The 26,652-nt window shown below is 38.3% G+C and overlaps 1 protein-coding gene across 1 annotated transcript; it reads left to right on the forward strand.

Annotated features, from left to right (window-relative positions):
• The first annotated feature begins 1,570 nt into the window (after positions 1–1,570).
• Positions 1,571–16,160, forward strand: LOC115603968 (interleukin-5 receptor subunit alpha-like). Its single transcript, XM_030476530.1, has 10 exons — positions 1,571–1,766; positions 2,118–2,272; positions 2,407–2,554; positions 3,069–3,177; positions 3,267–3,454; positions 4,936–5,072; positions 8,740–8,884; positions 12,833–12,920; positions 14,488–14,578; positions 15,084–16,160. The coding sequence occupies exons 1-10, from the start codon at positions 1,664–1,666 to the stop codon at positions 15,162–15,164; spliced, it is 1,245 nt and encodes a 414-aa protein (XP_030332390.1). The 5' UTR covers positions 1,571–1,663; the 3' UTR covers positions 15,165–16,160.
• Positions 16,161–26,652: the final 10,492 nt, after the last annotated feature.

The raw sequence follows: 26,652 nt of genomic DNA on the forward strand, positions 1-26,652 counted from the left end.
CAAGGAAGTTGTGAATGCTCCATCCCTGGCAGTGTTCAAGGCCAGGTTGGATGGAGCCTTGGACAACATGGTTTAGTGCGATGTGTCCCTGCCCATGGCAGGGGGGTTGGAACTAGATGATCTTAAGGTCCTTTCCAACCCTAACTGTTCTATGATTTTATGATTCTATGATTCTGTTTTATTCCTTTTCCTGTATCAAGTCCCCTTTTGACTTGAGTTTTCCACAAATATTTTAACTTGCTTAGTGTTTTCCAACCTCATTTCTCCCTTTTTCCTAATTTAAATAAAGTACGTACTTGTTCCTAGAATTACTTTTGATTACTCTATCTCATAGGAACTGATGAGCCCTTTACAGCCGCTACATGTTGAATTATAAACCCTTGAAAGCACCTTGTTTTCAATTTATATTTTCCCTGACTTTTTCTCTTGCCACACACCTCACCATTAATGGCACAGTTCACACCTTCCCTCTCCAGGCAATTAGAGCTGGCTTCTTTCCCAGGTGCATCATGCAGGAAAATTTACTCACTTTTTGGGTGTGGCATGCATACTACAGCTGCTGCTGCTGCTGCTACAGCTGAGATCAGTACCAGAATGAACCAGGTGGGAGAATCTCTGTCTTAAAGCATTTTGTTATGATTTTTCTTAGCGCTTCATAAGCAATGACAACATACATTAAATGACCTCTTGTTCACTGCATTGTGCCAAAATAGCACTATAAATTAATCCGTGTGTATTTGTATAAGCGTACGTGTATGCGTATTTTTTTTTCCAGGAAATCTCATTGTGGATTCTTTGGATGTGCTGAACGTTCATACATTTTCATCTGCATGACCAGTGCCACTTGTTAATCAACATATTCTGAACATTTTGATATGGCATCAGGTGTCCTTTTGCTGATCCCTGGATAACATACATAGAGTGTGTCTGAGAACTTAGTATTGAAAACAATCAGAGCCAAGATAAATTAGTTAGTTGTGAGTGAAAGACCCTGAACACAGAGGCATATTAATTCTGTGAAGAACTCAGAAGTCTCAGAAGTTGTTTTACAGTGAAGCAACTTTTGAATGAACATTCAGCCATCAGAGAAACAGCAACTATGTCTTTCTAAAACCAGCTTTGATCAGTGCAGAATATGTTTGCTCACTGTATCCCAAATTTAGCAAACACCTGAAATACCTGATATGTTGTTGATACTTGCTTTCGCAAATGGCAGGATTCATCTCAGGCAGTTTTGGTTCATAATCTCTTAAAGCAGATACCTAAACCAGGTAACATGAATCACAACCTGGAAGTGACAGTCGTTCTACTGCCACTAGGGGCTGGATACACATTTCTGTGGTCGTGACTTGCAAGCTAAGCAGTACATTCAAAACTAGCTCAGTGTGGCACACATGTCCTTTTTGGCCCTCGCACCCAGTTAAAGAGTGGGTTTAAATACAAATATCCCAGGAATCGAAGGCACCAACCAACAAGACCTGTTAAATATATGTCATTTTATATTTACTTCTTATACTTTGGACATCACTTAGGTGTTTAAATGACTGTTTCATATTATTTCACAGGTGCAAAATGAAAACATCATGTTCTAACTGCTTTTTCAACCAAACTTGGAACTATAGAGTCTCAGTTTCTGCAGATTCTGTGGCCCGAAGTGTTTCCTATGGCACATGTTACAGTCATTTCCATCATGTTGATAATAAGTTTTTTCCAGTGTAAGACACTGTTTTCCACTAGCCTGGCAAGTAAACAACGAGACGCAGAAGGTAAGTAAAGTATCAAGTAACAGTTCATCCTACACTAGCCATCCCAGATATCTGAACTTGTTATCAAAGCACTTTCTATAGCTCATAAATAGAAATGGAGACCTCTGCTAGGAGAGGTGTCCAAGACAGTTAAAAGTGAATCACCTCACATTTTGAGAGCTGCAGATAGATAAATATGAATCTCATTGCTGAAGTCAGTCATATTCAACAGACCTGAGAAAACAGCTGCTCCATGTAAGAACAGAGCTCCTGTGAGAGCTACTGGGTGTGCAAGCCTTGCTGAGAGTCAAATCCTTTGCATATACAGTGGTGGGCCCTTTCTTCCTCTATGCAATATCATTGTGATTGCAGATGCATCTGAGCTACATAATGTTGTGTGGATTTCCAAGCATGAGCCAGGAGTCATTCTGTCCTGGAACAATAACCTGACAAAAGAAGAAACTGAGAAGTATACTGTGAAGTATATTTTGAGTTATAAATTCTTCAATACCACTCACGAGAAGGAAGTAAGTTGTTCAATGGTTATACATAGTTTGAAGTGAAATCATGTATTATTTCATTCAGTAGATGAATTTGCATAATTTCCTTTTCAATACTTAGTACTATCTACTTTCATGCAATTCCTTCTTCCTTCTCTTAGGAAAGACTGCAAGACAAGAAAAAGAGAATAAATCTTAATTTACATTCTGGTTTTAATGCTAAAGTTAAAACACAACTTTTTGCAAAAGAAACAGATGATATAATTAAGGAGAGTGGCTGGACAGAATTTACTTACAAGGCACCTCCAGGTCAGCTATTTCCTACATGTTGTTAAGACATCATGATAGTGTCCTATCATGTTGAAGAAATATAATTTCTGAAAGCTTATTATTCTACTTTTATTTTTTGGTATGTATTAGTTAAAAATATGACACATAATTCCTTGGAATATTGCAGAATTATTTCCTTTATTAGACAAGTTCAGATTCAGAAAACTCCAGCTCTGGAGTTTTTTTTTCCATTTTCCCTAGCAACTCATGTCTTGAAGATTGCCTTCTGTATCACCCAGTTTCAGGAAATCTTGAAAGAGCAGAGCTTTTCATCTACTTCTTTGGGCTAATTTTTTCATTAAGTGGGTTAGTAAGGCTTCTATGGGTAGTAGCAGGTGTACTGCTGTTGTCCAAAAAGAAGAAAGATCTATTTGTTCTCACCTACCACTTATTCACACTTCTAGAAACAAGGCTATATAATGTGTTTGTAAGGGCCATCATGGTATTGTGTAAAATAAATATCACTCTTTTTGCTTCTTTTTTTCTGTTGCAGTGTATATTCAGAATTTTTCATGCATCATATATAACATTTCTTTTTTCAATTGCACCTGGTGTATTAAAGCAGAAGCTCCTGAAGGTATCCAGATCTTTTTTTCATACAGGTAAGGGTTGTGTTCAAAATAAGTATGAAACCATATTTTTGTACCTAAGTAAGTCCTTGATTTACAAGACTCATATTTCCTTCTCACAGACACGTAGGAAAAGATTTTGATTGCCAGCAATATATAAAAAATGCAAGGAAGAAAAATATTGGGTGCCATATGAAAGAAATATATTTCCAGCCATCAAGAAAAATTAATTTAAACATAACTGTAAGAGATCTGAGGAAGAATTCAAGGCTGCTGTCTTATTACAAAGCTTTCACACCTCAGGCAATAGGTAAGTATTTCCTATTATTGCCTATTATAAAAAGTTCATTTATTGATTATTTCATTAGTCTGGAAGGGAAAGAAACCCTCTTCCTGTCTCCCCAGCTTGTCTTTCCTGAAAAGCCTGTATCTTTCCATTCTAACACTCTCCAGTTATAGACAAAGATCACTGCTCAAAGAGACAAGGGAAGAAGGGGAAGGGAAAACAAAATCTAAAATGGAAACCCCAGTGTGGCATACACCACCTGTGGAAAGACACAGCTTCATGCAGCCACAGCCACTGGAGCAAGAACAATGACTTCATGGACTAGCAATGCTGTCACTCACCCTCTCTGTCTCTCTCTGTCCTTTCCTCTGGCACTACATATCAGACATGTCAGCCCCAGACTCACTGATCCTGTCAACAGAGACTTGCTGTACACTTCTGCTTCTGCTGGGAGGGTTTTTTCAGAAAATTCCAGTTGCGGTTCCTCCCTGCAATGCAGTGGAAGCCAGAGAGGGCTCAGGCTGTTAGAGTACTCCAGCACAACACCTGTGATCAGTGCCCTAACACTCACCATGTTAGAAAACAACTGTAGACTTGCTTCTCTAAACCAAAAACTAAAATACTGGGAACCCAAATGTCATTTGCTTCCAAGCCTATACCTTGTCCCTCTTTAAAAAACCCCATTGCCATTGAACTCCTTGCACTTCTATGTTCATGACGAACACAGTGACAGGAGGGGGATTTTTGTTTACTTGATTACATCTCCTAAGCACATCTTTCTTCCTCTGTAGCAAGTACTTGCTTGCTCGTTTACAAGAGAGAAAGATTTCTTAAGCATCTGTGGCAAGTGTCATATATCAAACATACATATTGCCAGGAGCTTGTATCCCTTCAGTAACCCCCCAGTGAGAGATTAAATTAATTTTTCTTCTGAAGTTATTCTTCCAGGTTTATGGGCAGACTTGGAGTATCCCACAAGACACACGTATCCTACATGGCAGGGAGCCTGTAGCAGCTCGGAGGTCTCCTTGATACCCACACAGACTCTGGAGGGTGAACTCACAGAGCCTGCTTCTCCTGTCCACCCTTACTACCTTCTCTAGAAAGATACATGGAATCATAGAATCAACTAGGTTGGAAAAGACCTTTAAGCTCTTCAAGCCCCACCTTTACCCCTTTACCACTGCCAAGGCCACCACTAAACCATGTTGCTGAGGGTCTCATCTACATGTTTTTAGAACACTTCCAGGGATGGTGATTCCACCACTGCCCTGGGCATGAAACAAACCCCCATATTTTTCTTTATTTTGGCTCAGGAATGAGTGCTACTTAGTGAGCAACACTTTTAAAGAAAATGTGTCACTGAATGCCGCCTTTGAGTGTGATAAACTCCAAAATAGTCAGCTGAGTATTTTAAGGACTAACACACTGTATTTGTTTTGCATAAGCATAAATATCAGAAAGAGCATGAAGTACAGAAGGTCTCTCTGTGCTCTTTTTTTCAGAGAAACTGAACCCGCCTATCAACATCTCAGTTTCCCTTGAAAACAGAAGTATTCAAATTCACTGGAAACCCCCGCCTACAATCGGTTCTGCAAGTAGCAAGTGTTTTTTGTATGAAGTGAAAATAACAGATCGTAAGGTAATAATTTTTTTTTTAAGTGTTACATTTTATCTGCATAACTGCCATAACAATTAGGCAGCACTTGAATTTAACAGAGTTAAAAGTCAAAAAAACTTTAAAGATATCCCAAGGTCTTTCATGAATAATCCAACTTTTCTTGTCTTTCTGGTCAACATGGAAAATCAACACGTTTTCTGAAGTTTTTCAAAGTCATGCTTGCATTGAAGTGCATTGGTTGTTTTTTTACTTTTCATCTTGAATTTGAATCCTACATTAGTATTGCATAGATTATTGACTTTTTTGTTATAGAAAATGGAGTATTGATAAAAAGAAAAGTTTAGGAGCTGGTTTGATAATAGTTTTTTAGGGAAAAAAAAGACACGTTATTGTAGTTGTTTCTACATATATCACTAAAAGAATCACACCTGGTTTTTGCATACATTATACATATTTTAAAATCTTTATGGTGTATGAGCATCTTCTCTTAGTTTTAACAGCAAGAAATAGAACAGTGTTATGGTTTAGGTTATGCCATATGGTGACTAAATGACACCTGACATTACTTAGTGGCATTTTTAAATTACCTGTAAGAGCTGAAAATTTTTCATGCAGATTCTTATTTGAACCCCAAGAGTACAAATCTAAGCACTTAATTCAGAATATGGTAAGTATGAAATCCAGATGTTTATTGGAATGTGAATTTCCTAAAGATTCAGAAACCTAATTACTCAGGTTTATATGGCAGTTTTCATTCAAGCTGTCTTTGAAGCTGTGTTTGTTTAAGAACCTAAATCTCTTCTAACACACAGTCTGCTAACTGCAGTCAGTGCACAGTACTCTAACACTTTACCTAAAGTGGCTACAAACATTTAAAAGACAATTAAACTCTGAAAGAGCATATAAATAAATTGATATGTATCTACCCTTTGTTAGACATGGTAGAAAGGTGAAGTGCAATGAGAAAGACACATTATTTATCACATAAAGTTATCTATCTTTATAAATTACAGCAGGGTTTATTAATTCAGATACAGTGCTAATAGTGCTAGCCAGCTTCCAGAACAGAGCTGGCTTTTCCCATGTTCCCTTGTTGCAACACATGGAAAAAGAGCTCAAGGTCTATACATGGACATGCAAAGCTTCCCAGTCCTCTTTGGGTTTTTGCAGCAAACAGATGGATAGCCTTCTTCTAGGCCACCTCTGCAGATAATTATCATTCCCTAAACCATTCCTAAATCTAATACTTAAAAATCCATGCTAGAGACATCTGGGGACTTGTCTATTCACAAAGCTCCTAAGTGCTAAAGGCAGTGAGCAGAGGGATTAAGGGAGGTTCATGCTGGATCTTTGGTATCCTGTTCGTATAAGGGTACCTGCTAAGTGAGGGAGCTTTAAAGTAGATTTGAGGAGAATCAGTATCAAAGCTGATAATGATTAAAATAGTAATTATCTATCCCAGAAGCAGAAAAGGAAGGGGGCAACGTTAAGGAAGAAAACTGCGGCAGTATTACAGAGCAATATTACAGGAAACACAGGAGGGGGAAGCATGAAACAAGCTTGAGATTTTGTTTCCTGATCAAAGCAAGGTCTTAATCTCTGTCACAGAAACTTAATGAGTTGAGCTATTAGGGTATCCATAAGAAGACTTGTAGGCATTTGTTGCAGAACAGGTAAGAGTATAATGATTAAGATTTATTTATTTATTTGCTTGTTTGTTTATATATTTATTTATTTATTCTGAATACCCGAAGCGATGACTTGCTGAATACTTACCAGTACAAATAAAAATACTGTACAAATTGATAAAGCTTAAAAGTAGGGAGTTAAATCTGCAGGTAACTGGAAGATAGGAAGGGTTGGAAAATACAGTGGGAAACAAGATTAGAATTCAAAATGTTGGATAAGTCTGAAATCCACAAGCCAAAATTCAGTAATAAGGAAAATCCTATGATTAGGAAGTAGAGGTCAGATGTGTCAACACAAAATAAAGAATTAACGTGTAGGCAACAATGCAGAAGAAAAAATGTCTGTGGATTACACTGAGCCACCGAGTCTATCATTCCACGTGTTATTACACAAAGGTCAAATTACTCAAATTTATATGACAGACATGTCACATGTAAGATGTAGGTTGTGACTAATTTGACCTTCTAGCTACGGAGTTTCATCTGAAGTTTCAAACTGGGCTTTGGGCATCACCACAACATATAAACATGCTAGGAAAAAGGTTCAGAGAACATCAGTGGGAGTTCTAGGAATAGAAGACTGAGGGACGTGTTCTAGAGTAAAGGAGTGTAACTTGTGCTAACAGTCTCCTGGTAAATAAAAGAATATAGGGATCATACTTATCCATGCCAATCTATGAGTAGGATAAAACATGACTGGTTAAATTCAAAGCAAGGAAAATGTAGGCTAGAAGTTAGGAAAAGTGTCCTAATAACAAGGAAGGCCTAACACAGAAACAGGTTTCTGAGGCTGCTTGGGGATGGCTCTGTATAGAGTTATGGACAATAGATTAGACATCTTCCACGAATGCTTTGGGCAGATGTAACTGAAAGTTGCTGCACAAGAAGGTGGCCTACATAACTTCATAAGAAGTCTTTGAGTCTTGCAGTTTGGAAATTTCCTATGATGACATAAGCTTATTACTGGCTCATTAGAAAGAGATTTTCAGACACAGCTCTTGGTTAGCACTCAACCATTGCAGTAATTTCCAGTTTGCTTTTGAAATCCCAAGGATTTTCCTCCATTTTTACTTACTTTTGAAAAACTTAGCATGTGAACTTTTGGACCTATGTTTGGCGCCAGCTCAGGAAAGGCCTTAAGGAGCATGAAGGAAGAGAAAGAAATGGCATAATACACAGGATCAAATCCACACTACACCAGTCAGAATGAGGAGACTACAACATCACTTTTTCTTAAAGTTGGACTTTTGGTACTACCTCACCATGATTTCCTAACACCAAAGATGCAAAGCTTCTGGGCTCCTCTGTGTCTGAGATGCATACTTTCTAATTCTCTGCAACTTCCTAACATTATTCTTAATTTTTACAAGCAGGAGTTTTCTGCTTTCTTTTTTGTCCCTTCTTAAATTCTTAGCATTTTTTATTTACAGAAGTTGGCTTCAGTTTTCAAAAGTGATGAATGATTCAGAGATCCCTCTGTTTTAATCTCTGACACTCCTTGTGTGGGCTTGATCTTTTGAAGTGACGTGCTTTCTTTTATAGGCACAATTAAAGATGTTTGAAGGTAGTCACAAAAATAGTGAATATTCCTCACAAACAGTCAGCTGAAAAATGCAAGATTTTATTCTACCAGACAAGTAAGTATAGCACACTACTCACACGAAAATCTTGAAACTTGCAGTTTCATAGTTACTGTATTTGCCCTACATTTGGTGTGATAAAAAATGAAAGGGGAATGTGTTTTCAAATTCTTACTGTCCTACTATAGCTGATACTTCCTTCCATCTTATCAGTTCCAGTCTTTCCTTCATTTTTCAGTCCTGAGTTTTAACACATGGCAGGTAAAAGTCAGATTGTGTCTGGACGTGAATACCTGTTCTGAAAATCTCTTCCTACTAGATTAGAGATGTAAATAATAGTATTTGACATCCCTGGATTTGTATCTGTCTGAATTACAATGTAAAATCACCTAAAATAATCCCCTAAACCTATCTTGAAAGATTGAAAATGTCACTGGAGAGAAATACGAGTATCCGTTTCATAAGCCAGCAAGAAAATGTGCAGCACAAGTGAGGGTAAAGAAAGAGAAATGCATAAGAAACAAGATTTGGAGTGAATGGAGTGAACCAGTGTTTATTGATGATGGTAAGTTATCATGTATTTATTATTCATAACCCTTATCATTAGATATGTTATGATCCATACCATTCAACATATTTACTTAATCATTGCACCTGTTCTTCTCCTTGCTGTATTATTGTATCATAGAAGTACCTAGAGGTCCATGTCATGCACCAGGCTCACATGGCTCTAGGTACTGTAGGGAAAGGCAGTCCTTTGTCTAATGACTTGTACTTCCTTGGTCCCAAGGCAGTCTTGCACATGGCTGTTCTCCTGAGGTAAATTACATCTGACTCTTGGCAACCTTTAGAAAACAATAATGGTCAGCAGGTGAAAAGCTCTGAACACCGCTCTGACTGCCCTGCAAGGGACAGCCCAAGCATCCCTACAAATGCTTTCACCTGGAGTTAGTAAGCCAAGAAATTCACAAAAGTCATAATATTCACCAAATCACTTAGTCCTTAAGGACTAAGTCTAACATCTCTTTTACTACATCAGGGGAGTAATTTCTTATCTGAAGAGGTAGGAAATGGTTTAGCTCTCATTTAAGTAAATGTATATGCTCTGGCACCTACAGCTCACTTCAGCGCAAACAAAACAAGAGCCTTGGAATACTTTTCCTTCACCTGCTATGACTCGATTTCAACATTCATGTACTAACAAGGGAAACTTGTGCTTTTTGTGATGACAAAAAAGCCTCCACATGCAGCAGCTTCCTGATGTCAGGCGATGTCAGGCTAGGTAAAGGGGAAGTAGTATAATGGAGTGGTGTTATATTTATGGAGAGAAACTGATGCATAGATTTGCCTCTGCAGGTTGACATGCAATACTAATAATAATAAAAAAAAAGAGTACAATACTATTGGTAGTGAAACAGAACAAGATAAACATATTTACTTAATGCAACAGACTGTATTTTGGAATATTTCTTTTTGATCTTGAGCTTCAAGTACATATTTATCTGAAGACACAGGAAATACAAGGCCAGACATTACTGTTTTTGCAATGGATTGAAAGTAAATTCAGTTACCGGGTTTATAGGACGTTGGCTGCCTACTCTACCATATGCTTCACTGCACCCCAATGGTCTGCTCAGCTGCCACCTATGTTGGCCCAGATTCATTCATCTAATTTCAAAAGCATTTAACTTGTGAAATGCTTGGAGAGAGAAACCTAGTTGTTTCACATGTCCACTGTGGTGAAGGAGAGAACATGTTTCAGGCCATCAGAGACTTAGATTGTCCTTGAGGGATGATGCTTCTCACTGAAGGTAGGAAGAGCCCAGGATGATAGCATGGCCAGCAGACGGGTCTGCCTGGTGTGACATGTAGGCAGTGGAGGGGAGGAAAATTAGAAGGGCTTTTACTGGTGGGGGAACGTAGATTTACTTGCTCCCTGCCAGCCTCTCACCACAAGAAGGAAATGAAGTTAAACAGTCACCCATCCTGGTTCCAGCCTAGAAAACCTTGTTCTCAGCAGCTGTAACTGTCCTTCAACTGTTTTCTACACCACTGCTTTCCCAGCTTCCGTTACAGCTGTTGTAGAGGTTGAACAATCACAGCATGTTTCGTCCCCTTCAGAAAAGCTTACGGTGGACAAGACCACCATTGCATACAAGCTGTAACATCCACATGTGTTCAGTGCTGAGTGTCGATTTACCCCTGGAGTACACTGCATATATGCACAAGTTCATGTGACACAGCCATCTCCCTTCTTTCTTCCTGTGCTCAAAGACAATCAGTGACTTTTATAAAATGAAGCTATATTACATAGAGGAGTCACATCCTTGGGAAAACCTCTTTAAATATCTCCTTTGATGTCTAGAGAAAGTTTTCTGCCAATTTTGTTTTGCATTCCATTGAAACTATATTCTTTGCTGCTAATTTGGAACATATATAAGTGGACATTATGAAATGTATTTTAATATTGCCTAGATTTAAAAAACCCCTGGTATTAGTAGTGTCATTCATGGTAACTACGTGAAAGTCACATACCTAATTTCATAGACACAATGAACTGAAAGAATTGAATCTTTTTGTGGAATAATGTGAAAGGAAAAAACATTCGATATTTTTATTTTGGAATTTGTCAATTCTTCTGATGAAAGTCTTGAAGGGGTGTGCAGTGATCTGCTTTTTGTTTGCTTCTACATGACATTCCAGTGTTTCATCTACGATATGTGCTACATTTCTTTAAGAATGCATTTTGAAGAGACACTTCAGCCTCCAATTAAAAAAGCTGAAACATCAAAATGAAATAACATAATTCAAAACATAACTAAAATATTTGTTCTGAAATGTTCCTTTGACATGAAAAGAATTTGTTAATTTTCTCGTGGGAAACATTCACTTTCCATTGGAATCAGCATATGCCCTTGAAAAAAAACCACAATTTAAACTGATCTCTTCAGTATAGAAACTTTCTGCTAAAAAAGAAATGTTTAGTCAGCTTTATTCATTTATAGAAACTTGAAATAATTGGTCTAATTTTTAGAGCTGCTGAGCATTCATAGATCGCTTTGAAGTTAATAGTAGTTCAGAGGTGTTCTGCATTTTTGCAAACCAAGCCACTTGTTTTGATTTCAAAGTACTGTTATCTGCGGCTGAGTTTAAGCATTTATATCTGAAAAAAAGCCCCCTCCCCCAAAATGGTCTACCTAAAAGAATTTACATGCTGCTGCTGCTTCCTCCTTTCCAAAATGCATGAAGTAAGAAAGCAAGAGAAGAAAACCTCTTTGTGGTTCAGCTGATGCAAAGACAACTGCTTCCTCTTCTCCTGGGTGTGTACGTGACATGGGGTTAGCAGAATGATGAAGAACAATTACCTCAGACAAAAGGTTTTCTACTACACACTCCAGAGATTGTTCAGAATATGTTTTCTGAGCCTTAATCTCAAAAGACAAGAAGGGGAAAACTCCCTTTTGATCTTAAAGTGAATAAAGCATAGTTTTTTATTTTAGCAGACCTTAAAGGCTATTCTTATTGCCCAGAAGTTTGAGAGTATTTTCTTGGTTTCATATGAAATTTGTGGAAATTCATAATATCCTTGGTTTAAACTACAGATGAGTTCAAACTAGGAACTTTTGTTCAATTCTTTTGTTCTTTGAATTTTATCTAGGTTGATCCTAAAACCACTGTTTAACTGGCCTTAGACTGTTAACATTTTAAGAGTTGTTCCTGCCAGTTTTTCTTTGAAGTATTCAGTTCAAAGTAATCCAAGCTCATGTAGTTATAAAGCTAGGTACTGAACAAACAAACAAAATTGCCAAAAATACCTGTTTAAGTAAGCTGAAGACACTGATATTTTGGTATTTTGAGTATTTTGGAGGAAGGAATGCAGGGTACAGAGCTGTAGTATTTGTTGAACAATATAAATATGTGTTACTGGCTTTTCTTTAGGACTATGCCTAGCAGCATTAAAAAAGGTAAATATAATGAAAACCAAATGTTGTTTCTTGGGTCAAAGAGAATATTTTGTTTGACAAAAAGCTTTTATTTTCATTTTGCCTGAAACCAGTTACAGCTGTGAAGGGGTGTTAGTGGAGGATCATGGTGCATGGAAGCGGGAGGTGGCAACAGCAAGAATCCAGAAGCAGCTGGGGCAGCAGCAGAAGTGTCAATCGCATATAGAGAGAGGAATCAGGGCTGGATGGAAGTACCCAGTGGAAGGACAGGCCATGGCCAGCATATGAGAACAGAAATCTGGGGAAAGGAGAGGATCGAGTCTCCTGGAGCACAGGAAGCAAGGGAAAGTGCTGGATGAAAACAGCAGCAAGGCTGAGGGCTAAAAGGAGGAAGGAACAGTGCTAAAGTCAGAAGTCCCCGTTTCACCTAAAAAAGCTCCAGGAAATGTTTCTTTAAATTGATGGCAGTTCAGGAATAGCACAATAATTACCAGTCAACACATAATTAATTAATTTATGAACTACCCTTCCTCACATTATTAACATTACTTTTCCCTCTTCTTTTTAAGAAAAGACAGTGGATGTCATGCTGCTAAGCCTCACATCATTTTGTCTCCTGATTTTCCTTGGAGGTTTGCTGATATGTGCATGTAGAAGGTAGTGTACATTTCTGGAAGGAAGTATAAATTTCTGGTGGAAGAGAGGTCATTGCGAGGGTAAACAAACTATAAAATGGATTAAAGTTAACCACAGACCTTCTCAGATCAATTATGTTTACACGAAGCATGTAATTGTGCATTTCCCACTGCTGTTCTGACAAAAGAGTTCTAGGTGTTAAGACATAGTGTAAGATACTGAACCCTATTGCTGTTATCTCACAGCTCCCATCACAGTCCTTGGAGCTCCAGTCTCACACCCTACTCTCAGATGCCTTTCTGTGCGTTTCTATAAACGACATTTTTTCATCCCACTTGACTGCTGCCTCTCTACCCTCCATGTGGCTTTACCCCGTGTTTTTGCATGTCCTGCATTCTGGGCCACCAACATTAATCACGCCAAAGATGAACTGCATTTGCCCTGTTGACCAATTTTATTTCATAATCCATGAGAATTACCTACAGCAGTATTTTACTGTAAGATGGACAGTTTACAAGAAAGAAATAAAAAAAGGAAGTCAGACTGATGGAGGGAATTTGCTTTGCTGTACTATTAGAACAGCAAAGTAATAGTAATGGTCCTACACCCACCAACAATTAATGCAGTCTGCTTCCTCCATGTCACTACTTTTCTGCCTGGTGATACAGCTTCCCTATTGACATGGCAGAGAAGGCTTTCTTGAACTGAAAATTAAACTTGTTCAGGATAGGATGATAAATCAAGATGTCTTAATATTTGGAAGGCGCAGTATGGCATGGCCTCTGTTAAAAGTAAATTGCTTATTTAATTAATGACTCAATATTATTTCTGATTAAGATAAAAGAAGTACTCATGTGCTCTATCTTTCAGTAAACAAAGACTCAAGGAACTATAGATCTGAAAGAATTAATATTAAAATACAGAATAAAACGTTTCCCCTGTGGCAAACAAAATGTGATTAAAAGTCATCTGCATCTAAGCATAAAACAGTATTCTGGTCAAATAATGAGGAGTGACTCTGGCCTCAAGAGAGGAATTCAGCTGATAGATACCTTTGGTGTAAAATTTATATAGTATTCAAACCAAACAGATAATCCTTTGTGCTGAAACAAAAAGTTTTCACAGTTCCGTGCAAACACCACTCACTCTCAAACCTTAATTCTGCTAGACTTCAGCAAAGGAGTTAAAAGATGTTTTTGATCCTATGCCTGCTCACTGTCATCTGATGTTTTTTTCTTCGATTATCACACATTATAAGTAATATTTTTAACAATGAAAAGCACATATAGGAGTGATTTTTTTACCTATAGAAATAGTAGTAGCATGCAACAAGCTCTCACTTTGCTTGGAAAACATGTGCTTGTGCATATCCATATGGTTCTTTTAGACCTCTAACAGGCTAAAAAACAGTTAGGCTGAAGAAGACTGGGAAAAATGTTGAGCAAAATGTCTGCAGTGAAATAAAATAGGGTAGAATGGCTTTAGAAATGGCAGATACCTGTCTATTGGTGTATCTATTACAAAGCAATATTGACTGAGCTGTTCTTCAGACAATTAATAGTCTCATGTCTGTATCACTCTCTTGTAGGTATCAATGCCTGGAAGTTATAACCATGCCTGTTCCACATCCTTCAGATAATATCAAAACTTGGTTAGCTGCAGATGACACTCACCACCAGGTAGTAGGTAACACATATGGTATTATTGCACATATGGTGCAACGTTACGTTTGGAGCAGCAGGCTATTTCCAAGAAACACTTGGGAAAAGGCATGCACCATGATTGCAGTGAAAGAGGACAGAAAGCTTGTGGAGGTTACAGGACAATGATCTTGTAAGAGAGGGTGGAGCAAATCCTTAGGGGAGTATAATCTCTAGTGTGCCTTAAAGTGCCCGTAAAAGTTAGACTGTGACTTTGACATAAAACTCAAGTACATAGTCATGTAATCCTAGATGGTGGCAAGCAACAAAATTAAGCCTCAGAACAACCAGGCAAATTTGCCTGTGAGCAACTTTTAGATTGAGACAGTAACCCATATGATCACTGTACTCTAGTTACATGACAGCATAAGTAATCTGTACTAATCCCTGATACACCGAATAAGTAGCATGCTTGTAACAATATTCAGAATTTGTAATACCATTGAATACAGATGTTGTGCATAATGCAATTTTTATCCAACAGAATCAAATGTCAATGCAAAGGGAGATGCACTCAGACGCTACTATAGGAATACCAGAAGTGGATGGAGATGAGAACATTTAACAACAGAAATGTTCGAAGGAATCTGGATTAGAAGACCAGTAGGGACAGTACACTTTATCTGCATGCAAAAGTTACCTTTGTAAGAGGTGGAGAATATTCTGTCAGATTGAAGAATGGCAATGGCTGATATTGGAGTTTGTCTGAGCCCAGTAATTTGAAGTATTTTGTGCTCTGATGTTATGCAACTCAAAAAGAGTTTTGGATCACAAAGGCAAAGCAGTATCTTGCAGTTTGTCTCTAACTACTTGCTACTGATCTTCAGCCCTGTAAAATTACAGCACCTCATACAGTATGATGTAATATAGAGGTCCACTTGGGTTAAAATGGAATTAGTGTTTCATAATGCTGCAATAACTTCCAAATATTGCCTGATAGATCGATGCCTTTGAAGACCGGCTGTTCAAACAAATTTCATACTAGATATTTAACATCTGGTTGAAGTGATTTTGAGAAATGGTGGAAACAATGAATGTTTCTGGAAACAGCAGGAGAAGCTCACAAGGGTTCTTTAAAGCTCAAAACAAAACCCACTTTCTGAGGCATTGCTTTGTGTAAGCAGACATCAACCAGAAAGAAGAGTTGTGTGAAGACATAAGGTCTTTTAATGTGATGGACTTATTCCTTTGCAGTTAGCAAAAGGAGAAAACTTTAGACAAGGTAAAGAAAACAGGTTTTGGCTGTATTTTTATTGCTTTAGTAAGTACAACTCCGAGGAGTTAAAAGCTGAGAACTTACCAAAATTTGCTATTTATTTTTCCTTGTCTTTCCTTTGCCATTTCCATGAGGCGGTGAGCCATGCCAGTTCATTTTGAGGTACACAACCAGGGCAGACTATTTTAACTTTTAGTTTAGACGGTATTTATTTGGCTACAAAATAAGGAATATAAGGCCTTAAATTAACAAGGAATATGTTTTTGTAGATTTTTTTTAATAGGTGGGAGGTACAAATAAATGATGGACCTAATTGTCTGGAAGGTTTGGAAACTACCTAAAAAATTCTTGCTTTCATTAATGGTAAAATTTCTCCATTTTTAAGATAATATTGGTTGAAGGAAGAATTTGATTACACTTGAAATAACATCTTTTGTATTATTGCAAAGGACAATATAAAACTTTTGTTTGTGTTTTTGAAACATTCAGTTTACAAGGTACGCTTCTGTGCAGAGTTTTGATTTACCTGAATATGCTTTTTTTGGTATAATGTCTCCCTCACCACTGTGGAGAAGACTGCACTCTTTCTCCTTCAACATTAGGAATGGTTGGTAACGTCTCAAGAGCCCAGGCTGGAAATTCCTGAACAACAAAAGGATTATCATTGACTTTGTTTGCCATAAGATCAAGTTCATGACCTCAGGAAAAAACAATCAACTGTTCTAGGTAGTGTTACCTTTACTGTTGCACTGTATGTTTTACAGAAGCTTAGGGTGGCCTTACCTTTGAACACTGGTGCTCTTCCCTCCATACCTGTCAGCCTGATGCCTACGCAAATCAGCAGGGAGAAGGTGAATGGTAGGTATCAGGTACTGAATCATGTTTCAGTAATGACAACTCCTGTAATGTCTCCTTCTCTGTCTTGAGTGCAGATGGGAAAACCCACAATCAACTCATTTTTCTCTTGGATGGTCAGATGCTATCTCTGTGGGTAGACAAGGCAGTTTTCCCATCAGCCATAGTACAGATCTGTTGTCTCAAGAAGGGGGTAAAGAATTAGTAGTTCAGTTAAAAATCATTACAAGAAGCATATAGAAAACAAGTGTCATGAACTTTCAGATTCCTTTCTTTGTGAGGATACAAAAGTGATATAATGAAACAATCAGAACATGTCTGAGCTAAGTGAGGTAGAGAAGTACCACACATTGGCCAAATACATCTGGAATCCAGACTTCATTGAAATCAGTGAATATTATATTGTTCCTTAAAGTATATTTTATATACACATATTTTATATAGTTTTGTCTTGCAGTGCTTGAAGCCCAAAACCAGTGTCAGAACCTATAGATTAAAGTAATTTTATTAATTTACCTGAAAATAGAATAACTCTTTTAGATTAAAATTGCTTCACTTACAAGAAGCTTCATTTTTAGTCAATACACATAGTTTGCTCCCATGCATATGGCAACCAACAGAGGTACACCATATAAAAAGAAATAGTATGTCTGGAAAATTAATCCTAAACTGCAAATTTGATATTAAAAAAATCAGTATCTGGACTCATCTGAGAAACACTTGACCAATTTGTTTATAAAATGCTCTAAATTTTCCTTAAAATAAGAATATTATTATAAACCTATCTTAGATCTGTTCTCCAATAGTGGATTTATGTGCAATATATATGTAAAGAAATATAATTATCCAAAAGCAAAATTGTATCATCCTCAGTATAGCAATAACATTTAAGCATATACATAATATTCAGCAGGTTTGCAAATGACAACAAGCTGAGTGGTGTGGTCAACATGCTGGAGGGAAGGAACACCATCCAGAGGACCTGGACAAGCTCAAGAAGTGAGTCCATGTGAACCTCATGAGGCTTAACAAGGTCAAGTGTAAGGCTCTGCACCTGGGTCAAGGCAATCTCCAGTATCAATACAGGCTGGGGGATGAATGGATTAAGAGTAGCCCTGAGGAGAAAGAGTTGGGAATATTAATGGATGAAAATCTGGATATGGGCTGGCACTGTGCACTCACAATCCAGAAAGCTGATTGTATCCCAGGCTGCATCACAAGAAGCGTGACCAGCATATTGAAGGAAGTGATTCTCCCTCTCTACTCTGCTCTCATCAGACCCCACCTGGAGTATTGTGTTTAGCTCTGGGGTCTTCAGCACAGGAAAGATGAAACTGCTGGAGTGAGTCCAGAGGAGGCCACAAAGATGATCAGAGGGCTGGAGCACCTCTCCTATGAAGAAAGGCTGAGAGAGCTGGGTTTGTTCAGCCTGGAGAAGAGAAGACTCTGGGGAGACCTTCTAGGAGCCTCCCAGTACCTAAAGGTGGTTTATTAGAAAGACGGAGGGAGGCTTTTTAACAGGGCCTATAGTGATAGGACAAGGGGTGGTGGTCTTGAACTAAAAGAAGGTAGATTTAGACTAGATACAAAGAAGAAATTTTTTATGATGGGGGAGTGAAGCTCTGGAACAGTTTTCCTAGAGATGTGGTAGATTCCCCATCCCTAGGAATATTCAAGGTCAGGCTGGACAGGGCTCTAAACAACTCAATCTAGTTGAAGATGTCCCTGCTTTTTGCAGGTGAGTTTGGACTTGACGACCTTTAAAGGTCCCTTCCAACCCAAACTGTTCTATGATTTTATAAAAGTCTTAAACAAGTCATCTGGCTTGCTCCTGTGAATTAAGCACTTGCTTTCACCGTACCTGTGAATGGAGCTCCTGTGTATAAGATTGCACCTTCTGGTACTGAAGTGGTACAACCTGATGAGACTCTGGGCAGTGCATTGCACATAGATTGCTCTTCTCCACTTACGCATGTGCAGAGGGCTCTGGAATCAAAAGACCTAGCTATATTTATACTTTCAACTCCAAGTACCCACTTCTGCCAAGTACATATAGCACACAAGGATTTAAGGCTAGGAGTATTATTCAATGTTTATGTTTCTTCCTGATCGTCAGTTACTATGTAAATATCAGACATACCTTACTGTAGCTTCTGAAGCCCCTACTTTGAAAGGATGATAATTACAAGAGGACAAAGGGAATTAGCAAAGCAACTCTCAGACTTGGGATTCTGCACTAAGACTGGTCAGGTTGTCCATTGCTGCCACCTACCGTACAATCTAACTACTTTTAAAGAGAAATGTTCGTCAAGTTTTCGAAATGATTTAACTCAGGGCAGGTCTAATGCTTTAACTGCATTGATATATTTAAAGAAGTCACCCTTCTCTCTATCTTGAAGACCTGGCATTTATTAGAGACAAGATCCATCTCCCCTAATTTTAGCTTCCTCAAGGTTAGGTGTCTAATCAAACAGAGCTGGCCGGGGCCTTGAGATAGTGCAAGAAGACTGCCAGCAAGTATGTCCTTCCAAACTAGCACAGGTGTCAAGACAGGATGACTCTCCCCTTTGGAGATGCCTATCTCTTTCTTGTTAAACCCTAGCTAATCAGACTCAGATTAGATGCCCACATTTGCAAAACATGCTTTTCATGACCGAGTTATTCTGCCCTCCTTACCCAGGTGAAAGGAGATACTTTGACTGAAGAACAGCTTGGCAGGTGTAGCCTTTGTGTTTGGGAGATTTACCAGTGCAGTTAAAGTCACAGATCATATCTAGTCATGTTTCAGACGAACATTATCAAGCCAGAAACTGCAGTTTTGGTTAGAAACAGCCTTGATCAAGAGCAAGGGCAGAGAATGTTGGGCCACACTATTTAGACTGAAGTCTGAGTTTACAATATTATTCTTCTCGCTATCAAGTGGAAAGGCTGGAGGATGCACCCACTTAGCTTACACATAACTGTATACCATTGTAAGTTTCACCAAAGTGAAATGTGTCAAACAGATAAAGAAAGATCATGTGAGTGTGTGTGTATGCATGTGGAAGGAACATGGTCAAGGAAATGCTGTCTGTACGGAAAAAGGCACCAATGTTTCTCAGGGCCAAGTGTTTGGTGCATGTTGTATTGTTAGGATATTGCCTATAAAACTCTATTTCATGTTATCTGCTGCTATTTGAATAGACAATGCTAGCTGACTGGTACAACTTGATGTACTTCTACCTAAAGAAACCAGATGGCTCCTACAAAGTCACTCTAAAGATAAAGGTGTCATTGAGAAGATAGAAATACTTTGGTGGCTGGTGCAGCACGTTGTTGCACTAAGAGCTGTATTACTACATCTCATCAGAATATGCACATCAGCATATTTTCACTAATCTCAGATGAAATCCGGATCACAGCTTTCAGTGCTAATTGCATATAAAGCCCATCACCATGTTTCTGATTCTTCTGAATCAGGTCAGGTGATCAAACCCCTAACTATTGCACAAATAACTAGAAAATATGATTTTGACATTTAGTTCAGGAAAACATTTGGAGTGACATAGACCCAGTGAAGTGCCAACACCTTTGAGTGAAAAATGCTATAGCTTTACTCAGCTTTCCTATTCTAATCCTCTAATTTTGTAAAATATTCTAAAAAATAGTCATATTTATCTAGCTGCAGTAAACCCAAAACATGTAAACATTAAAAATATAGGTATAATACACAGGCGAAGAAAGACATTAATGAAGAAGGAAAGAAGAGATGGAAGTGGAGGGAAAGAATTAAAAGAATTAATATTCAATACCATAAAGCAATACCATTATGTTTTCATTACCTCAAAATACTAGTTAGCTATTTTGCATTCATATAGATGAAAAATAATTGTATTTTAAAGCTTGTTTGGGCTTCTGGCTGTCAATTGGGTTTTTTGACCGACAGCGAGAATGAGAAATGTGGTGATTATGTAAATATTCTAAACCACAACAGCTAATAGACACTAACTTCATACTTGATTTTGTGCAAAAGGCTATTATGTGGGGAAAAATTTTACCAATTTCTAAGTTATAGGGCTGCTTGCCACAGGATGTTGAAAATGTTCAAAAGGAAACTGGATAAACAAGCATGAAAAAATATCTATCAATCAAAGACTTGCTAAATACAAATTCAACTCTTCTGACTCATGTAGTCTTCCACTTATAAATTACAAGACACAGGGAGAATACATCTGCCTTTTCCTACTTTCTCCCATGGCACCTGCTACTGTTGCTATTAGACAAAAAATAGGTCACTGGTCTAGGTCAGCCTGGATCAGTGATCCAGTTGACCAGTTTGATTGATCAACTATGTCCGTATTTTAGAGCAGTCAGAGGAATGACTGAGGCATCATATTTGTTCCACAGTTGAGGGATTAATGAGTTCATTGCTGATGTTGGAACCAAGTGTATGACCTCTGTCTTCAGGAGAACAGCAAGGCATGCTGCTCAGCTAACACTTAAACGTAGAAAACCTCAAAACTAGGTGGCTTCATAACATCACCCAGTCCATCTTCATTGCGTTATTGTGGGAAAGTTATTTGCCTGGACTTCCAGTGAGAGTATGGCGAGGGGCTTTTTCAACTTACATAGTTTCAGTAGCATCTTGAATCCAAGGGTATTTTTTGTAGAAAAAAATGATAAAAAAAAACCAACCCAAAACAAAGCACACAGGGTGGGAAAGCGTTTATCCCTGATCCCTTTTGGACATTTAATAAAAAGAAACAGTGATGCATATAGCATGGACTGCTCCAATATCTGGCAATGATAGGAAGAGATAAACATAGGCAAAATTGTGCCCATCTTCAGCAGGCTGAGGAGAATTTATGGTAACATATGTTCATTATATTGCAAATGTAGTCAGCTTTGACGCATTGTAGACCTGGCCTACTTAACTGATGAGTCTGTGAAGTATGAGGTATTTAGGATTATATAAAAAGTGTAAATTATTTGCGTCCTTACCTCTCTCAATTTATTTCTTCATGAAAACCAATAAAGAATAAAATGACAGAATACCTGTCCCATATGTAGCATATATTTTGGATTTCTTTAGATCGAAGACTGTGTGTGTTAAAGGGAAAGGCTGTGGCTGGTGGAAGGTTAGACCTGGTAATTAAGAGGCTTTAAGGTAACCTGTTTGGAGAATTTGTTTTCTTCATCTCCTGCCATATTCCTAGCACAGGGACATGCACTAAAAGTAGAAAGTGGGGCGCTGCTGGGCTTTATGGGAGCACAGAGGTGCCAGGGCCACTCCACTCGTGTGTGATAGGTCGCTTCTCTCCCAGCTTTACAGCTATGGGTCAGTTGTATCAGCATAAGAAGGTTTGGGGTAGAGGCAGCACACTTAAAACCATTAACTTAGTGAAAATGTGGTGATTATCAGGCCATGGTGATTATTGATTCAGTAATCCAGTATATCCTGTGATCTTTTTAAATGCTAATTTCTAGGAAACCTCAGCCCTCAAATTGCACCATTGCTTATGGGGTGGTACTTTGAAACAACTAGGAGCTATTCTTACTAAAAATAATCCTTTTTGGTTGTTTTTATGTACATTTTTTTAAATGTGAGTGGATTTTAAACACTAGGTGTCAGTCAGTCACTTCACAAAAGCAAACTCAAGCCATAGCACATTTATCTTTGGCAGAAAAACTTTTAAATGAGAGCATGTACAATACTGTACATGTTAAATAATAAGTGCACTAATGCAAAAGCCAGGTTAGGCAATTATTCCATAAGACTGTTTAGTATCAACAATGATCCCAGAGCTAGGGAATGTCAAGAAAATCCTTTTGTAGAAAGACCCCTGCACACTCTGTGGTGAGTATTCACACTCTTTCTGTAAAATCCTTGTTAGTCTGTTGTCTATGCTACAGGTGACTGGTAAATTCCTCTGGCAAACCACCCATGCTACTCTGCTACTCTAGCTTCTGGAGCATTTGTAAAAATATTACGTTTCAAATAAAAGAACACCCATTGACTGGGTTGAAAACCAGGTGTTCAAGTAACACTTTTCTGCATTTCTTCCTGGCTAAGTTAGGACCCTTGGCAAGAGATTGTGCTACTGCATTTCAAGAAGTTATGGGCCCCTCCTTTTTTTCTGACCTTTGCAGATTGCTCTCCACAGGGCATCAATGGCATACAGAAACTTATGCCAGCAGCCAACCTGCCAAGCTGTTATGACCACAACCACAGTGCTTGCACTCACATTAGAGTTCACAATTGCTCCTTTTGCCAGTTCTTCATCAAAGAGACCTTTTGCTTGGTGGTGTACTGCAGCAAAAGTCACTGGACTTCTTGGCCCTCAGGCAGCTCTGCACTGAGGATCTTCATTTTTGTGCATCTGGCTTTTAGTGACCTGGTGCCACAAGAGATGCAAATACCCAAGCTGTCTTCATAGAACAATGATATACAAGAGGAGCTGTTTGCTTGAGCACTGCTGCGTGACTACAGCCATGCTGCCTCAGGACCAAAACTCACATATCCTCACTGAGCTCCCAGCCTGGATATGTAGGGTGGTATCCTGCTGCTTCTCTGCTGAGTGACTTGGGCACACAGATTTCCCTTTGCATTGCATCATGGACATGTCTCAAATGTGCACAGCTCGACTAGATGTCAGGGCACATACATCCTCTAGGTCATCTAACTAGTGTCTGAAATTTGGCTTTGTAGTTACAGAGTTTTTAATTATTCTTTTCAGCTACATTTTGATTCAGAAATGTCAATAATCCTCAAAAAGTCTGTTACCCATTCTTGAAACACGTTCAGATTTTCTTTCTTTCCTGGAACCATACATGTGTATCATTTCAAACTGTCAGCTACTTTTAAGACAATGCCACTGCGTAGCTCAAATGGAAACTTACTCTGGAATGTATGAAGAAATGTATTTTACAATTCCAATCTCTACTCTTTTACACGTACATTTAAAATTACTGCATCTCTGCTGTGAGACTCTGAGGAGAAATGGCTTTTGTGGGGACATCCTGACCCCACAATATACAATTTTTGTCATCCAGCCTGAGAGATCCCAGGATGACAGACTTATTCTACTCTCAACTATCTGACCCTGGGTTATTAAAGGTTTGGTTAGTGCACCTCTGTCCATGTGTCAGTTCACAGGATGAAGGACCACGGAGGACACGTTGTCAGAGGAGGCAGGTAACAGATTTCATGCTGAAGGAATAGAGCTGGATTTTTCACAGTTCTGTACTTCGTGAGGCAGAACACAGCCATGTGCAGGGCTGCCCCCTGAGAGCAGTTGAATTTCCACCCACTCTTCACTCATCCTGCCTGAGCATAGGTCACTGCAGAAGGCGAGGGGACTGGAGAACCAGCCCCTTTGATGTCTAGACAAACACTACATTTGAGTCTTTTTTATATTATTTAGTTTGTTTGATCTCACATCAGAGCTTTAGTACTTTTTTTCCTGATGATGGTAAGAAACAGCAATGAATTAGTTCCTCATCTACGTACCTGTATTCCTGCTGTGATCTCTTGTCCATCCTTTCTTGTTCCCCTTCTTTCAGGGTAGTTTTGCACCTGCACATCATCGTGATGGCCATGACAGCCTCTCAAATCAATAAAAACTGGACATATTTCTATGGCAAGCCTTCTACCAAGACAAAGGCTGCCTTGTGTGGAGCAATATGCAAACACCTATATCCAGATTCATCCCACTTAAGTGAGGTGCCTGTGTTTGAAAACCAGAACCCCTCTGTATCTCATGAAGAAAGAGAGACACCTCTAAGGGATGGTTCATTCCACCTATGGCTGCCTGTTTCCTTCTACTTTTCTCCCTGGACTTGCAAGAGCTCCCTCTTACTATCCCTCTTACTGCAAGAACTCTATTTCAGTGCACAAAGTTAGTTAAAAAGAAATATGGGGGAAAAAAATAACTATATCAAAGATGTAACAGCATGTTCCTAAGACCTGTCATCATAAGGGGCCTTGTGCCGACCATATATATACCTGGTAATTTGAAAGTCCTGCTATCTTCATAATTCTTCTTTTGAGCAGATGCAAGACTCATAACCGTCACTGAGAACATCCTCATGATTGTCTGAAATAGCTGTTTACGACTCTGTCTAAAGTCAGTTCAGAACTGGAGCTCGGAACATGAAGCATGTGATACTAAGCTAATTTGATCTGTGAGATACAGCCATAAGCAAAAAATTATATCTTTCCAAATTATCATGTGGGTCTTTTGTTCCAAACTGGCTATATGAAGCTGAATTTGGTGTTTTAATGCTGAAGTAAAACAAATGAGCAGTGTAACAAATGTACTCTGCGTCCTTTGCCTATAGGGATCCTTTCATTGCTATGAATGTTGCATGAGTTGTCCTGACACAGACTATGCCCTCTCCCTTGATAACTACTTCTTTAAAGTTTGTGAACACTGAATATTTATTGGTCTTTTACCTTTGGTTGAACTCTGGCTAAAGCTGGCTAGCAGGATTAAAAGGAAAAAAAGAAGAGGTGACAGAGACATAGGTCCATATACACACACAGCATGATCAGTCCAACCTCATTTACCTAATAAATCAGGCTCAAAGTTCTTGAAGACACTCTACAACTCAGAAAAGTGAAATTATCAAAATAGTAACATAGCATGCATAAGATCTGACCTTTAATAGGATTAGATACATTTCTTGAACTTGATTAAATTAGTCTCACACATACTTAGAAATTTTCAGCTAATGAGCTGATTGGTATGGTTCGTACTTAACAACTTTGAAGACTAAATTCTGGTTTTGTAATCAACATAGAAAAAAAGAATTCACAGACTTAAAATGCTGGGGGGTTTTCCTCTATAAAAGAAAATCTTTCTTAAGTAAAGCTGAGTGAAACAGCTCTCTAAAAAAACCCACAATTGCATGTGAAAGAATGACATTATTTGTCAAAGAAACCAAGTTAGATAAACACTGAGTTGTTTGGAAATAATATGGGTATATTGAAGGTCTGATTTAAAAAGCATACAACTCATTATTGTGGTTGCACACATCCTAAAGATGTGTTCAGCTTGCTCTGCCATTAAAATGCTACATTTGCACTTGTGGTGAATGCAAATCAAACTACCACATAAACTTTATAAGGGCACACCAATCTCGCTCCCAAAGAAATTAACAGCAAAGTTCTCACTGAGTATATGGAATTTCTTTATTCCACTGAAACCCTGAGAAGTGCATACAAGTTTTGCACAAATTCTGCCTGTTCAGCACAGCAAGGTAGAGGGTGATTTCAGAGCCCAGTGTCATCCACAGAAGAAGGGAGAGGTCAATTCCACCTGAGTCTCATGTCAGAATGAAGATATATTTTCTTTGGCTTAAAAAGAAAGTATAATTGTGCAAACAGGAAATATTTCACAACAAATTTGAAGCTCCTGAAGCAAATGTTATTTCAATATTATTACAAAAATCACATAGGCAACAAGATTAAAATACATTAGTTTTGGTTGACTGGCTGGGATTGATTGTCTGGGGGTTTATTTTGTTCCTGTTTTGTTTCTTTTTTTTTGCCAAAGCCAGATGATACTTGATATAAAGCAGCAATTTGATCTCTTGGATCATAACACAAACATCCTGTCAAGACAAACAGATGGTCTATCTAGTTTTTTTCTCTGTAGTGTGTGGGTGTGCTTTTTATCTATTTATTTATTGCTTTCAAGAATGTTCAGAATTAATAAGCAGGTAAGCAAGAGCAAGCCAATAAATATTGTAATGACATTGTAAAAATTCAGGGTGTATCAGAGGCTCAAAAACTGCATGTCTGGTGGTTCAACTTAAAAAGAATACAATAAATCTAGAAAGCAAAAGACAAGAGGGGTGAAAGGTGTGAAATAGCTTGCATGAAGTAACATACATTGTTAAGGTGTGAAAATCTTTGCCAAGGAGTACTGTGGATGCTGATGGCCAACATGGGTTCACAGGATGATTAAAAAAATCTAATACAGTAACCCTTGCTTCATCA

The sequence above is a fragment of the Strigops habroptila genome, chromosome 2 (genome assembly GCF_004027225.2).
Source record: "Strigops habroptila isolate Jane chromosome 2, bStrHab1.2.pri, whole genome shotgun sequence".
Lineage (NCBI taxonomy): Eukaryota > Metazoa > Chordata > Aves > Psittaciformes > Psittacidae > Strigops > Strigops habroptila.

Excerpts from the sequence above, each read along its gene's own strand:
- LOC115603968 (XM_030476530.1), top strand. The coding sequence starts at position 1,664 with ATGGCACATGTTACAGTCATTTCCATCATGTTGATAATAAGTTTTTTC. Across the intron at positions 8,885-12,832 it reads ACCAGTGTTTATTGATGATG|AAAAGACAGTGGATGTCATG; the intron begins GTAAGTTATCAT and ends CTTCTTTTTAAG. Across the intron at positions 12,921-14,487 it reads CTGATATGTGCATGTAGAAG|GTATCAATGCCTGGAAGTTA; the intron begins GTAGTGTACATT and ends ACTCTCTTGTAG.